General features: G+C 46.3%; 1 protein-coding gene across 12 annotated transcripts in view; it reads right to left on the bottom strand.

Annotated features, from left to right (window-relative positions):
* nbeaa (neurobeachin a) overlaps nt 1–13779 on the bottom strand; it is a 1044979-nt gene that overhangs the window by 90763 nt on the left and 940437 nt on the right. For all 12 annotated transcript variants that reach the window (XM_038817846.1, XM_038817850.1, XM_038817848.1 and 9 more), the window contains one exon: nt 8713–8865. In XM_038817846.1, coding sequence (XP_038673774.1) covers nt 8713–8865 — 153 coding nt within the window. The remainder of the gene's footprint in view (nt 1–8712; nt 8866–13779) is intronic.

Consider the following 13779-nt stretch of genomic DNA (forward strand, 5'->3'; position numbering starts at 1 on the left):
TGCCTCCACCATCCTTTCAGGCAGTGAGTTCAAATCTCCCACCACCCTCTGGGTAAAAAGGTTTTTCCTCACATCCCCTCTAAACCTCTTGCACCTTACTATAGATTTATGCCCCCTGGTCATTGATCCCTCCATCAAGGAGAAAGGTTTCTTCCTGTCTACTCTATCTATGCCCCTCATAATTTTTTACATCTCAATCATGTCCCCCCTCAGTCTTTCTGCTTCAAGGAAATCAACCCAAGTGTGGTGAATGTGTAACCACTATAATTCACACTGTACATTACTGTGTCCCTGTGAACTCCATCTGTTAGCCGTTGCGCGGCTCTGCCCACAGGGGGAGATGAGGAGCATGTACAGGGCTCTGCCCTTGGCTCCGCCCCCACCAGGAAGTATAAGTGCTGCGGTCCTGCGAGTCCGCCCTCAGTTCAGCACAGTCGCAGGCAGGCTCAGTTGTAAGCCGATTAAAGCCACAGTTTACTCCAACTCGTGCCTCTGAGTGAATTGATGGTCGCATCAATTTAACCGACTTAAAGAACTACTATGGAACTAATATGACCGACTGGAACTCGATCCACAGGCCGCAGAAGCAAAGGAAATTTTTTTGCATTGGCTTCGGTGCTTCAAGGCTTACCTGGCTGCATGGACTACCTCCTCTGTTACAGATGAACAGAAACTAAGTCTTCTCCACGCACGGGTGAGCCATCGTATTTCTACTCAACTTGATGAAACTGACTCTTATACTGAGGCCCTCGTGATACTCGACCGTCTGTACGTGCGGCCCGTGAATGAAGTCTACGCGCGGCACATCTTCACAACTCGCCGCCAGCGCCCTGGGGAGTCGCTAGAAGACTATCTGCGCGACCTTAAAGCCCTAGCACGCGACTGTAACTTCCAGGCCGTAACAACCTCCTAGCACATGGAACTCGCCGTCCGAGACGTCTACATTTCGGGGGTCCGATCGAATTATGTGCGGCAGCATCTTCTCGAGAAAGGGGCCCAGGACCTGGAGGACACGGTAAAACTAGCGACCTCATTAGAGATCACTTTCCAAAGCCTCACTTCGTTCCCGGCTGATCACGCGACCCCATCGTGGACCCCCGACCAAAGGCTGCCCCAGGACTGCGCCGCGCGGCCACCCACCCACCACGGAGGACTATCGTGCCATTTTTGCGGCCAGCTCCAACACCCCCGACAGCAATGCCGGGCCCGCAATGCGACCTGCAGCAGCTGCGGGCGAAAAGGGCACTTTGCTAAGGTCTGCCTGGCCAAATCTAAAAACTCGAACCCTAACCCGAATGCTCGCTCCTCTGACTCCCAGACCCGCAATGTGGCAGCGTGTCTGCCGGCTCCACCTCCACACAACATGTGCAACTCACAGGGGCCGCCATCTTGGCAATCACCCCCACGCGGTCGGCCAGGTGCGATCCATGGGCGCCGCCATCTTCGGAGCCATCTTCCTCATCGCTCGCCACGTGTGATCCATGGGGGCGGCCATCTTGGACACCATCTTCCTCGACGCCCGCCACGTGCGATCAACCATCTTGGCCATCACCCGCTACACCACTCGAAGATTATGACCTCCTGCGGACAGTCATCACGGGGCCGCTCCAGCACCGCCGACCACGCCACCGACTACCCGCAGCTCAGTGCAGTCACTTTGGATCAGTCATGGCCAAAGCACCTCAAGAGCTCCATGATGTCCGTCCAGATCAACGGATACGAGACACCGTGCCTGTTCGACTCCTGGAGCACTGAGAACTTCGTTCACCCAGATCTGGTAAGGCACTGCTCGCTCCCGATATTCCCGACACAGCAAACAATCTCCCTCGCCTCGGGGTCGCACTCAGTTCAAATACAGGGGAGCACCACTGCGACTCTGACAATACAGGGCGCCGACTACTCCATTTTCCAATTGTATGTGCTCCCAGACCTCTGCGCCTCCCTCCTCCCAGGCTGGATTTCACCACCAATCTCACCAGGTAATCTCACCACCAACTGCAAACCAGTGGCCACTCACAGCAGGAAGCATAGTCTGCCGGACAGGGAGTTTATCAGATCCGAAGTCCGGCGTCTCTTGCGTGAAAAAGTCATAGAGGCCAGTAATAGCCCCTGGAGAGCTCAGGTGGTGGTCGTCAAAACCGGGGAAAAGCTCCGGATGGTGGTTGATTACAGCCAGACCATTAACCGGTTCACGCACCTTGATGTGTACCCGCTCCCCCGGATTGCAGACATGGTAAATCAGATCGCCCAGTACCGCATATTCACCATGGTGGATCTGAAGTCTACATACCACCAGCTCCCAATCCGCCCGGAGGACCGCCACTGCACGGCGTTCGAGGCAGACAGCCGCCTTTTCCATTTCCTCCGGGTTCCCTTTGGCGTCACAAACGGAGTTTCGGTGTTCCAATGAGCAATGGACCGAATGGTGGACCAGTACGGGCTGCGGGCCATTTTTCCATACTTTGATAACGTCACCATCTGTGGCCATGACCAGCAGGACACAACGCCAACCTCCACCGATTTCTTCAAACCGCCCAAAAACTCAATCTCACCGAAAATAAGGAGAAATGCGTTTTCTGCACTACCAGGCTAGCCATCCTCGGCTACGTCGTAGAAAACGGGGTCCTAGGACCCGACCCTGACCGTATGCGCCCCCGCTTACAACTACCTCTCCCTCACTGTCCCAAGGCCCTCAAGAGGTGCCTTGGATTTTTTCATACTACGCCCAGTGGGTCCCCAGTATGCGGACAAAGCCCGCCCACTATTTAAGGCCACACTCTTCCCACTGTCAGCCGAGGCTCGCCAGGCCTTCAACTGCATTAAGGCGGACATAGCCAAAGCTGCCATGCGGGCGGTAGATGAGTCCGTCCCATTCCAGGTGGAGAGCGACGCCTCAGAAGTTGCTCTCGCTGACACTCTGAACCAGGCAGGCAGGCTGGTAGCGTTCTTTTCCCGAACCCTCTCCACTTCGGAACTTCGACACTCCTCAGTCGAAAAGGAAGCCCAAGCCATTGTGGAAGACGTACGGCACTGGAGGCACTACCTCGCTGGTAGGAGGTTTACCGTCATCACCGACCAAAGATCGGTTGCCTTTATGTTTGACAACTCGCAGCGGGGCAAAATCAAGAATTACAAAATCTTGTGGTGGAGGATTGAACTCTCCAGCTATAATTACAATATAGTATATCGTCCTGGGAAGCTCAATGAGCCCCCAGATGCCCTGTCCCGCAGCACATGCGCCAGCGCGCAAGACGACCGACTACAGGCTATCCACAATGACCTCTGCTATCCGGGGGTCACCCGGCTCACCCACTGCATCAAGTTCCGCAACCTGCCCTTCTCCACCGAGGTGGCTAAAGCCGTCACCAGGAATTGCCCGATCTGCGCGGAGTGTAAACCGCACTTCTATAGACCAGATAAGGCCCACCTGGTAAAGGCATCCTTTGAACGCCTGAGTATTGATTTCAAAGGGCCCCTCCCTTCGAACAACCGTAACATCTACTTTCTCAATATTATAGACAAGTTCTCCCGTTTCCCTTTTGCCATCCCATGCCCCGATATGACCACCCTCACGGTTATCAGAGCCCTGCACAGCGTCTTCACCCTGTTCAGTTTCCCCAGCTCTGTCCACAGTGACAGGGGTTCGTCCTTCATGAGCAACGAACTGCGTCAGTACCTGCTCGGCAAGGACTACTAGCTATAACCCCAGGGGGAACGGGGAGGTGGAGAGAGAGAACGCGACGGTCTGAAAGACTGTCCTACTGACCCTACAGTCCAGGAATCTCCTGACCTCCCACTGGCAGGAGGTCCTCCCCGATGCGCTCCATGCTATTAGGTCCCTCCTTTGTACGGCCACAAACCAGACGCCTCATGATCGCTTATTTGTCTTCCCTAGGGGCACTACCACGGGGGCCTCGCTTCCATCCTGGTTGAGGACACCGGGCCCTGTCGTCCTTCGGAAGCACGTCCGGCCACATAAGACAGACCCCCTGGTAGAGAGGGTCCAGCTCCTGCACTCGAACCCCCACTACGCATTTGTCGAACACCCCAATGGCCGACTGGACACCGTTTCCCTCCGAGACCTGGCACCCGCAGGATCTACTACCACTACCGCCGATGTACCTCCCACACTACACCCCACCCGACCTCCCATGCCCTGCGCCCCTGCACCTATTTGCTTCCCACGCTCCCTTCCACCCGACACACCAGTCCGCAGGAACGAAGTTCAGGAAGAACCACCCCCGGAATCCACCGTCGGACTCGCACCGAACATCCTTCCGCAGCCATCCGAAACGGCTGCAACACCAGTGCTTCGTCGGTCGCAATGCACGATTCGGGCGCTGGACCGACTGAACTTGTAGACCCGTCACCCACGCCGGACTTGAATTTTTAACAGGGGCTGAATGTGGTGAATGTGTAACCACTATAATTCACACTGTACATTACTGTGTCCCTGTGGGCTCCATCTGTGAGCAGTTGAGCGGCTCTGCCGACAGGGGGAGATGAGGAGCATGTACAGGGCTCCGCCCCCACCAGGAAGTATAAGTGCTACGGTCCCGCGAGTCTGCCCTCAGTTCAGCACAGTCGCAGGCAGGCTCAGTTGAAAGCCGATTAAAGCCACAGTTTACTCCAACTCGTGTCTCTGAGTGAACTGATGGTCGCATCACCAAGTCTATCCATCTCTCTTCTTAACTAAAGCTCTCCAACTCAGGGAACATCCTGGAAAATCTCCTCCGCTCCCTTTCTAGTGCTAACAAATCCCTCCTAGATCCCAAACTCCACACAACTGGCTAACTGTGGCCTAACCAACATTTTATACAGTTCCAGCATAACCTCCCTGCTCTTTAACTCTGTGCCTCAGCTAATAAAGGCAAGTATACCATACACCTTCTTAACCACTGTATCCACCTGCTCTGCTACTTTAAGGGACCGGTGTACATCACACCAAGGTCCCATTGATCCTCGGTGCTTCCCAGGGTCCTGCCGTGTACCATGCATTCCCTTGCCTTGTTTGTCCTGCCCAAGTGCATCACCTCACATGTATCCGGATTGAATTCCATTTGCCACTGATCAACCGATCTGAGCAGCCCATCTATATCGTCCTGTAATCTAAGGCTATCCTCCTCACTATTTACCACGCCACCAATTTTCGTATCATCCACAAAATTATTGATCAACCTTCCTACATTGATATATAAATAATTTATATAAACCACAATCAGCAAAGGCCCCAATACTGATCCCGGTGGGACCCCACTGGCCACAGGCTTCCAGTCAGAGAAACACCCCTCGACCATCACCATGTGCTTCCTGCCAATCCTGTTGGCCACTCAGCCAATTTTGGATCCAATTTGACAAATTTCCTTTGATCCCATTGGCTCTTACCTTCATTATCAATCTCCCATCAACTATAACATCAACTGGGAACATAACAGGTTCCAAACTCGGTCAAATTCTGCCTTGAGGTCAAGCGTAATCACTCTCATTTCATCTCTTAGGTTCAGCTCATTTGTCTAAATTTGGATCAAGGCTGTAATGAGGTCAGGAGCGGAGTCACTCTAGCATAACCCAAACTGAGCGCCAGTGAGCAGGTTGAGCAAAAGTCACATGATAGCACTATCAACGACTCCTTCCATCACTTTGCTAATGATCAAAAGGAGACTGATTAGATTTGTTCTTCATTTTGTGGACAGAATGTACCTGGGTAATTTTCGACATTGCCAGGTAGGTGCCAGTGTTGTAGCTGTACTGGAGCATCAGGCTAATGGCACAGCTAGTGCTGGATGGCAAGTCTTCAGTACTATTGCGGCACTGTTATTACAGCCCATAGCCGTTGCAGTTTCGAGTGCCTTAAGCTGTTTCATGATATCATGCAGAGCAAATCGAATTGGCTGTAGAATGGCATCTTGACCACAGGAGGCAGTTGAGATGGATCAGCCACTCGGCACTTCTAGCTTAAAGATGTTGCAAATGCTTCAAATTATGGGCAGTGAATGTTACTTATCAGCTGAAGCCTGAATGTTGTCCAGGTCTTGCTGCATGCATGAGACGTTAAACAGAGGTTCACTCTGTAGGTTAAGTGGATTTGAATGATCCCCATAGTACTTTTTTGAAAATGTCACAATGCTTTTAGAGGGAGTTCCATATATTTGGAACTGCGACAGTGAACAAAGTTCAAAGGCCATCTAAATATAGAAGCTACAGGAGGTCAGAGGATGTGGCAAGTAACTCACCTCCTGACTCCCCAAAGCTTGTCCACCTAATGCACAAATCAGTGCCTTTGCCTGAAGGGATGTGCAAAGTGTAAAATCGTCATAGTCCCAAATGACCATGGGCAGGAATCTCCGCCCTTCTGCGCCACATTTCTGCCCCGAACGGCAGGCGGGATTCTCCATTACGCCAGCCAGTCAATGGGCTTTCCCATTGTGGGGCAGCCCCATACAATCGGGAAACCTCCGGGCGCTGGCATAACGGAGAATCATGCCGGCAGGAGAATCCCAGCCCATAGATTGCTTTCTACTTTGAGGAGGAGAGCTGACTGGTGGTACTCCATCCACTACATTAAACATTTATTCCTTCCACTACCAGTGCACTGTGGCAACAGTGATGAACATTTTCTACAAGATGCACTGCAGCAACGGACCATCGTTTCTTTGACGGCACCTTCCAAACTCACAACCATTATCGCTAAGAAGGACAAGGGAAGTAGACCAATGGAAACAGCACCACCTGCATGTTCCCCATTAAGTCTCACAGAATCCTGACTTGCAACTGTATATACATTCGTTCACTGTCGCTGGGCCAAAAATCTGGAACACCCTCCCAAAGTACTGTGGGTGTATTTACACTACATCGACTGCTGCAGTTTAAGAAAGTGACTCACCGCCACCTTCTGAAGGGGAATTAGGGAAGAGCAACAAATGCTGACGTTCCCAGTGATGTCACATACCAGCAATTGATTTCAAAAATGGGCAGAATCTTATAGCGGGCCAGGCAGCTTTCCCCCACCCTCAGCAAAGCTGGTGTGGACCAGTTTGCCTCTGTAACCAAAACGCGCTGCGAGCGGGCTAAATTGGCTGCCAGTGGGACAGTGAAGCCTACCCGCCATATTTAATTAAATAATCACGGGTCAATTGAGCTTTTTAGCTTGCTGATTTCAGAGTCCGTCCATCTCCCATGTTATTAAACACACCGAGCGGGACAAATGTAAAATCCAGCCCAATATCTCTAAAACGCAGCATTTCCTCAAGGCCAGTAGCACGGGTTCAATTCCTGTGCTGGCTAAGGTTATTCATGGAGGCCCTGCCTTTTTAACCTTGCTCCTCACCTGAGGTGTGGTGATCTTCAGGTTAAATCACCACCAGTCAGCTCTCCCCCTGAAAGGGGAAAGCAGCCTATGGTCACCTGGGACTATGGCGAATTTACTTTTTAGAATATAGAAATGCTAATCTATCATTAAATGTATGCAACTGTTAAAGTATATTTGTGTCCAGTATTCTGTGCTACAGGTGACTTTAGGATAATGCTTCCTCTCATGATTCTGCTCCTGAAAAATAATTATGTGGATCTGCAAGGCAAACTTAAGCACGGAAGAAACTGCTGCCTCATGAAGAAAATGCATGAAAACTAATGGTAAAATATAATGGACTAGACTAACTCATCTTCCAGTAGCCCACATTAGAATTGTCCCTCTGTGTACCCGAACAGGCACCAAAATGTGGAGACTGGGTGCTTTTCACAGTAACTTCATTGCAGTGTTAATGTAAGCCTATTTGTGACAATAAAAATTATTTAAAAAAATTATGTTATTAAATTTGCAAAGAAACAAATATTTCATTCAATTTAGGATTAGTGAATTTCAGGGCAAGGCACCTGACAATACTTTGTTTTAAATCAAAGAAAAATTCGTCAGTGGCGCAGTAACCAATAAAAAATAATTTTTGTTGGAGATAATGGATATTCTAAATAGACTTAATTGTTTGGTAATTGTTTCTTCCATTTTGCCAGTTTCAAGCACAGTTCAAATGCACTTTGACCTCAAGCTGAATGCAGCTGACCGTGAGTCAAGTCACGCAAAGGACTTCATTATTTGGAGTTAGCTACCAATTCAGTTCAGATGAGAACCTGGTCTGTCTGTAACCACATAGAATTCTTTGACCAGATCAAAAAAAATGTTATTAAAAATGTTCTTTTGCAAAGATGAATAGTTAGATTTTGTATCATGTTGAAAATCTAAATTGTTATGAGCAAACAGTGGAAGTGAGGGCATTGTAAATTGGAAGATAAACTGAAACGAACAGCAGAAATCCCAGAATCCCTTATCTTCACTCGCCTTTGCATCGCATCTTTAGTATACTTGAACAACGAGCTGAATGTGTTCTATTTATGGTTACCACCCGGCAAAAGCCTGCTGGGATTGAATGGCTGAGTAATACTGCAGATGCACATCTGTGAGAAGCTTTTTAAAGCTGGTAAATTATGATTGATGAACCCAACAATCATGTAACATTATCTGGGACATTCACTGCCTCTGTCCTTTGGTGACATCATAGAGGTCAGACAAAAATCATGTTAGCATTGAATACTCTGCTTTAATAAGGTTAAATGAATAAGTCTCTGGGAAATGTCTAGCCACATGCAGTTTGGAAAAGCGGCTACTAGCAGTTTATCCAGTGCAGCAGTCATTTCACAAGAATCAGATATCATTCTTACCATCCTGTTAATGCGGACAAAATCTTCTGGCTTCTTTGCCCAAATTGGAAGCTCAACATCAGAAACAACAGTTCCATCTTCTCTGATTCCAAGGTTATAGCTGTTACTGTTCACAAACATTTCGGGTAAATAGTAGAATTCTGGGATTAACTCCTGGTTAAAAAAGAGACAAAAGAAAACAAAGCTTTTTAAAATCATATTTGTTGAGAAACAAAATTCAAGATTTCTTTCTCGAACTTCATTGCAATTATCATTATTTTTAGGCAATGATGGGTTAAGCACCAAGTCTGAGGATTAGATATGATTAAAATTATAACAATTATGCAAAACAGCACACAAGTTGTCTTACCTGCTGCATGGATTTGTGCAATGAGGCATAATATGTTACATTGTGTTACACTGTAAATTTTGTACTTCAAATCTCAATTATAAACCCCCGCCATCTCCAATGTAAAACATGCCACTTTGTAAGCCAATATCAACGATAACCCACTACCATCGGACCGGCCAATGTAAAACATGTCACTGATGTAACTAAATAATAATATGGGCCCGGTGTTACCTCTTCCTCAGAGAATGAAGCTTTGTGCTCTTCCTCATTTCCTTTGTTTCCCCCTCATAGGTTGCTGGAGCTTGTGGACCTGCTTCCCATTCAACCCGCCCCGCCACTGATAAAGTTTTATAGCCGAGGCATTCTCGCTCATTTCGGCCTGTCACCCAGCATTTTGACTGACATGCTCCACCTATTCACCGTCTTCCTATTTTCTCTATTCCCTCTTACTCATAATCTTTTTCCTTTATCCCCAATATTCCTCTTCCCTGCCCTTCGCTCTTCAGAGTCCAGCCAGCTTGAATTGAATATTGCATTTGGTCTCAACTCTGCGTGCATTGCCACGCATGAGGCTTCAATTAAGATGCTATATCAATAATAATTAATACCTGAACATAATTTCAAGGCTATCATCTAATTTAAAGATTCAGGCAATAATAAATAATTTCAGACCACCTATAGTTTATGAAATCGTCCCAATATTTTCAATGCAAATGCTCTTCCTGTTATTAGTATTTACGTACAAAAGATTTACACATTAAGTTAGCAAAATTTGTTCAATGCTATCCACATTTAACGTGCAATGCACTCAGAAACCGTTGTTTCTAATGTTGAGCTTTTAATTTATGCAAAGAAGCCAGAGGATTTTGTCCACATTAATAGAATGGAAGTGATATCTGACTCTTGCTAAACGACTGCTCCAGTGGATAAAATGCTGTTTTTCATGCGTTTTAGCAAGCACACACTTTAATATCAATTGTTTATTAGCAATGCACACAGAGGGATCTGGGTGTAGTAGCATGAGTCACAAAAAAGTTAACATGCAGTTACAGCAAGTAATTAGGAAGGCAAATGGAATTTACCTTCATTGCAAGGGGAATGGAGTATAAAAGAAGTGACGTCCTGCGATAACTGTACAGGGCATTGGTGAGATAGCAGCTAAAGTACTGCGTACAGTTTTGACCCCCTTATTTAAAGGATATACTTGCATTGGAGTCAGTTCAGAGAAGACTCACAAGACTTGATCCCAAGGATGAAAGGGTTGTCATATCAGGAACCATTGAGCATGCTGGACCTATACACATTGGAATTTAGATGAGAGATGATCTTATTGAAACATACAAGATTCTGAGAGTGGTTGACAGCATAGTTGATCAGAGGATGTTTCCCCTCATGGCAGAATTTAGAACTAAGGCACACAGCCTCAGAATAAGGGGTCTCATATGGAAGATGAGATGAGGAGGAATTTCTTTTCAAAGCTTGTTAATCTTTGGAATTCCGTACGCCAGACGAGCAGTGAAGACTGGGCCATTGAACATATTCAAATCTGAATGAGCTAGATTTTTGATCTACAAGGGAGTCAAGGTTTTATGAGGGACAGGTAGGAAAATGGTTATGAGGCCATGATCAGGTCAGCCATGATCTTATTGCTTGGTGGTGCAGGCCTGGGGGCGACTGGCCTACTCCAGCTCCTATTCCTTATGTTTTAATTTAACGCGCTAAGCATTTGCAATAAAGTGGATGAACTAATCGCATAAATAGACTTGTATGGGTATGATATAGTCGGTACTATGGAGACATGGCTGCAGGGTGACCAGGGATGGTAACTGAATGTCTAGGGGTATTCAGACAACAATAAGGAAAACGTGGTGGGGTTGCATTTCTGGTCAAGGAGGATATTAACATAATAGTGAGGGAGGATATTAGCTATGGCAATGCAGAATCTGTATGGGTAAAGCTAAGAAATAGCAATAGGCAAAAAACCATTAGTGGGTGTCACATGTAGACCCCTAAACTGCAGTGATATTGTTGAGAATGGCATTAAACAGGAAGTTAGAGTGATAAAGGAACAACTGTAATTATGGGTGATTTTAATATGCATATAGATTGGGAAAATCTAATTAGCCACAATACCATAGAGAAGGAATCCCTGGAATGAATGCGGGATGGTTTTCTGGATCAATATGTTGAGGAGCCAACTAGAGAACAGGTTATCCTAGACTATGTACTGTGTAATAAGAACGGAATCATTGGCAATCTAGCTATGCGAGACCCCTTGGGGAAGAGCGACCATAATATGATCGAATTTTTCATCAAGATGAAGAGTGAAGTAGTTGATTCTGAGACTAGGGTCTTGAATCTTAACAAAGGAAACTATGATAAAATGAGGTGTGAGTTGGCTATGATCGATTGGGCAATGTTACTTAAAGGGATGAGAGGCAATGGCAAACATTCAAAGAATGCATGCATGACATGCAACAATTGTTTATTCCTGTCTGGCACAAAAGTAAAAAGGGAAGAGTGGACAATCCATGGCTTACAAGGGAAATGAGGAATAGTATTTGATCCAAGTAAGTAGCACACAAATTAGCCAAGAAAACGAACAGATCTGAGAATTGGGAACTGTTTAGAATTCAGCAAAGGACCAAGGAATTAATTAAGAGGAAAATACTGTGTGAAAGTAAGCTTGTAGGGAACATACAAACTGACTATAAAGGTTTCTATAGGTACGTAAGAGAAAAAGATTGGTGAAGATAAATGTAGGTCCCTTACAGTCAGAGACAGGGACAAAGAAATAGCTGAGCAACTAAATACATACTTTGGTTTTATCTGCACAAATGAGGACACAATAAAGATACCAGAAATGTTTGGGAATGCAGACATTAGTGAGAAGGAGGAACTAAAGGTGATCAATATCAGTAGAGAAATGGTGTTGGGGAAATAGATGCGATGAAAGCTGGTAAATCCCAGGGCCTGACAATCTACATCCCAGGGTACTGAAGAAGGTGGCTCTAGAAATAGTGGATTCATTGGTGGTCATCTTCCAAGATTCTATAGACTGCGGAATAGTTCATGTTGTTTGGAGGGTGGCTAATGTAACTCCACTATTAAAGAAGGGAGGTAAAGAGAAAGAAGGGAATTATAGACCAGTAAGCCTGATGGCAGTGGTGCGGAAAATTCTAGAATCCATTATCAAAGATTTAATAGCAGAGCAATTAAAAACAGTGGCAGGATTGGACAGAGTCAGCATGGATTTGTGAAGGGAAAACCATGCTTGACAAATCTACTAGAACCCTTTGAGGATGTAACTAGTAGAATTGATAAAGGGGAGCCAGTGGATGTGGTGTATTTGGACTTTCGGAAGGCTTTTGACAAAGTCCTGCATAAAAGATTAGAGTGTAAAATGAAAGCGCATAGGTTTGTAGCGTAGTGTATTGAGATGGGTAGAAAACTGGTTGGCAGGCAGGAAACAATGAGGAGGAATTACATGGTCTTTTTCAAATTGGTAGGCAATGACTAGTGGGGTACCGCAGGGGTCGGTGCTAGGACCCCAGCTATTCACAATATATATTAATGATTTAGATGAGGGAACGAAATGTCATATTTCCAAATTTGCAGAAGACACCAAGTTGTGTGGGATGGAGTGCTGTGAGAAGGGTGCAGAGATCCTTCAGTGTGATTTGGACAAGTTGAGTGAGTGGGCAAATGAATGGCAGATACAGTATAATTTGGATAAATGTGATGTTATCCACTTTAGTAGCAAAAACAAGAAGGCAGATAATTATCTGAATGGCCATAAATTAGGAGAGGGAATATGCAACGAGGCCTGGGTGTCCTCGTACACCAGTCACTGAAGGTGAGCATGCAGGTGCAACAGGCGGTAAAGAAGGCAAATTACATGCTGGCCTTCATTGCGAGAGGATTCGAGTACAGGAATGGGGATATCATGCTGCAATTATACAGGGCCTTGGTGAGGCCACACCTGGAATATTTTGTGCAGTTTTGGTCTCCTTATCTGAGGAAGGTTGTTCTAGCTGTAGAGCTAGTGCAGCGAAGGTTTACCAGACTGATTCCTGGGATGGCAGTATTGACATGCGAAGAAAAATTGAATTGGTCAGGATTATATTCGTTGGAGTTCAGAAGAATGAGTGGGGATCTCATAGAAACCTATAAAATTCTAATAGGACTAGACAGGGTTGATGCAGGAAGGATGTTCCCATTGGTGGGTGTGTCCATAAAAAGGGGTCACAATCTGAGGATATGGGGTCGACCATTTAGGACAGAGATGAAGAGAAATTTCTTCATCCAGAGAGTGGTGAGCCTGTGGAATTTGTTACCACAGGAAGTAGTTGGGTCTAAAACATTGTGTGGTTTCAAGAAGCAGTTAGATGTAACAGTCAGGACGAAGGAGATCAAAGGATATGGAGGGCAAGAGGGATTAGGCTATTGAGTTGGATGATCAGCCATGATCATAATGAATGGGGGAGCAGGCTTGAAGGGCCGAATGGCCTCCTCCTGTTCCTATTTTTTTCTATGATTCTATTTAGTACCTCAGCCTCAGTTCTCTATCTCTATGTATTAAACTCCTTGGTCTCTAATTGGTATTATTCCTCCTTTTACTACTGCTTTACTATTTATATACTTTTGTGCTAGCTGCCAGTCGCTTCTCATTTCTCTCTTTGCCTCTCTCACTTTCTTTCCACTTCTTTTATGAACTTTCAACATTCAGCCTGGTT

The sequence above is a fragment of the Scyliorhinus canicula genome, chromosome 14, assembly GCF_902713615.1.
Source record: "Scyliorhinus canicula chromosome 14, sScyCan1.1, whole genome shotgun sequence".
Classification (NCBI taxonomy): Eukaryota; Metazoa; Chordata; class Chondrichthyes; order Carcharhiniformes; family Scyliorhinidae; genus Scyliorhinus; species Scyliorhinus canicula.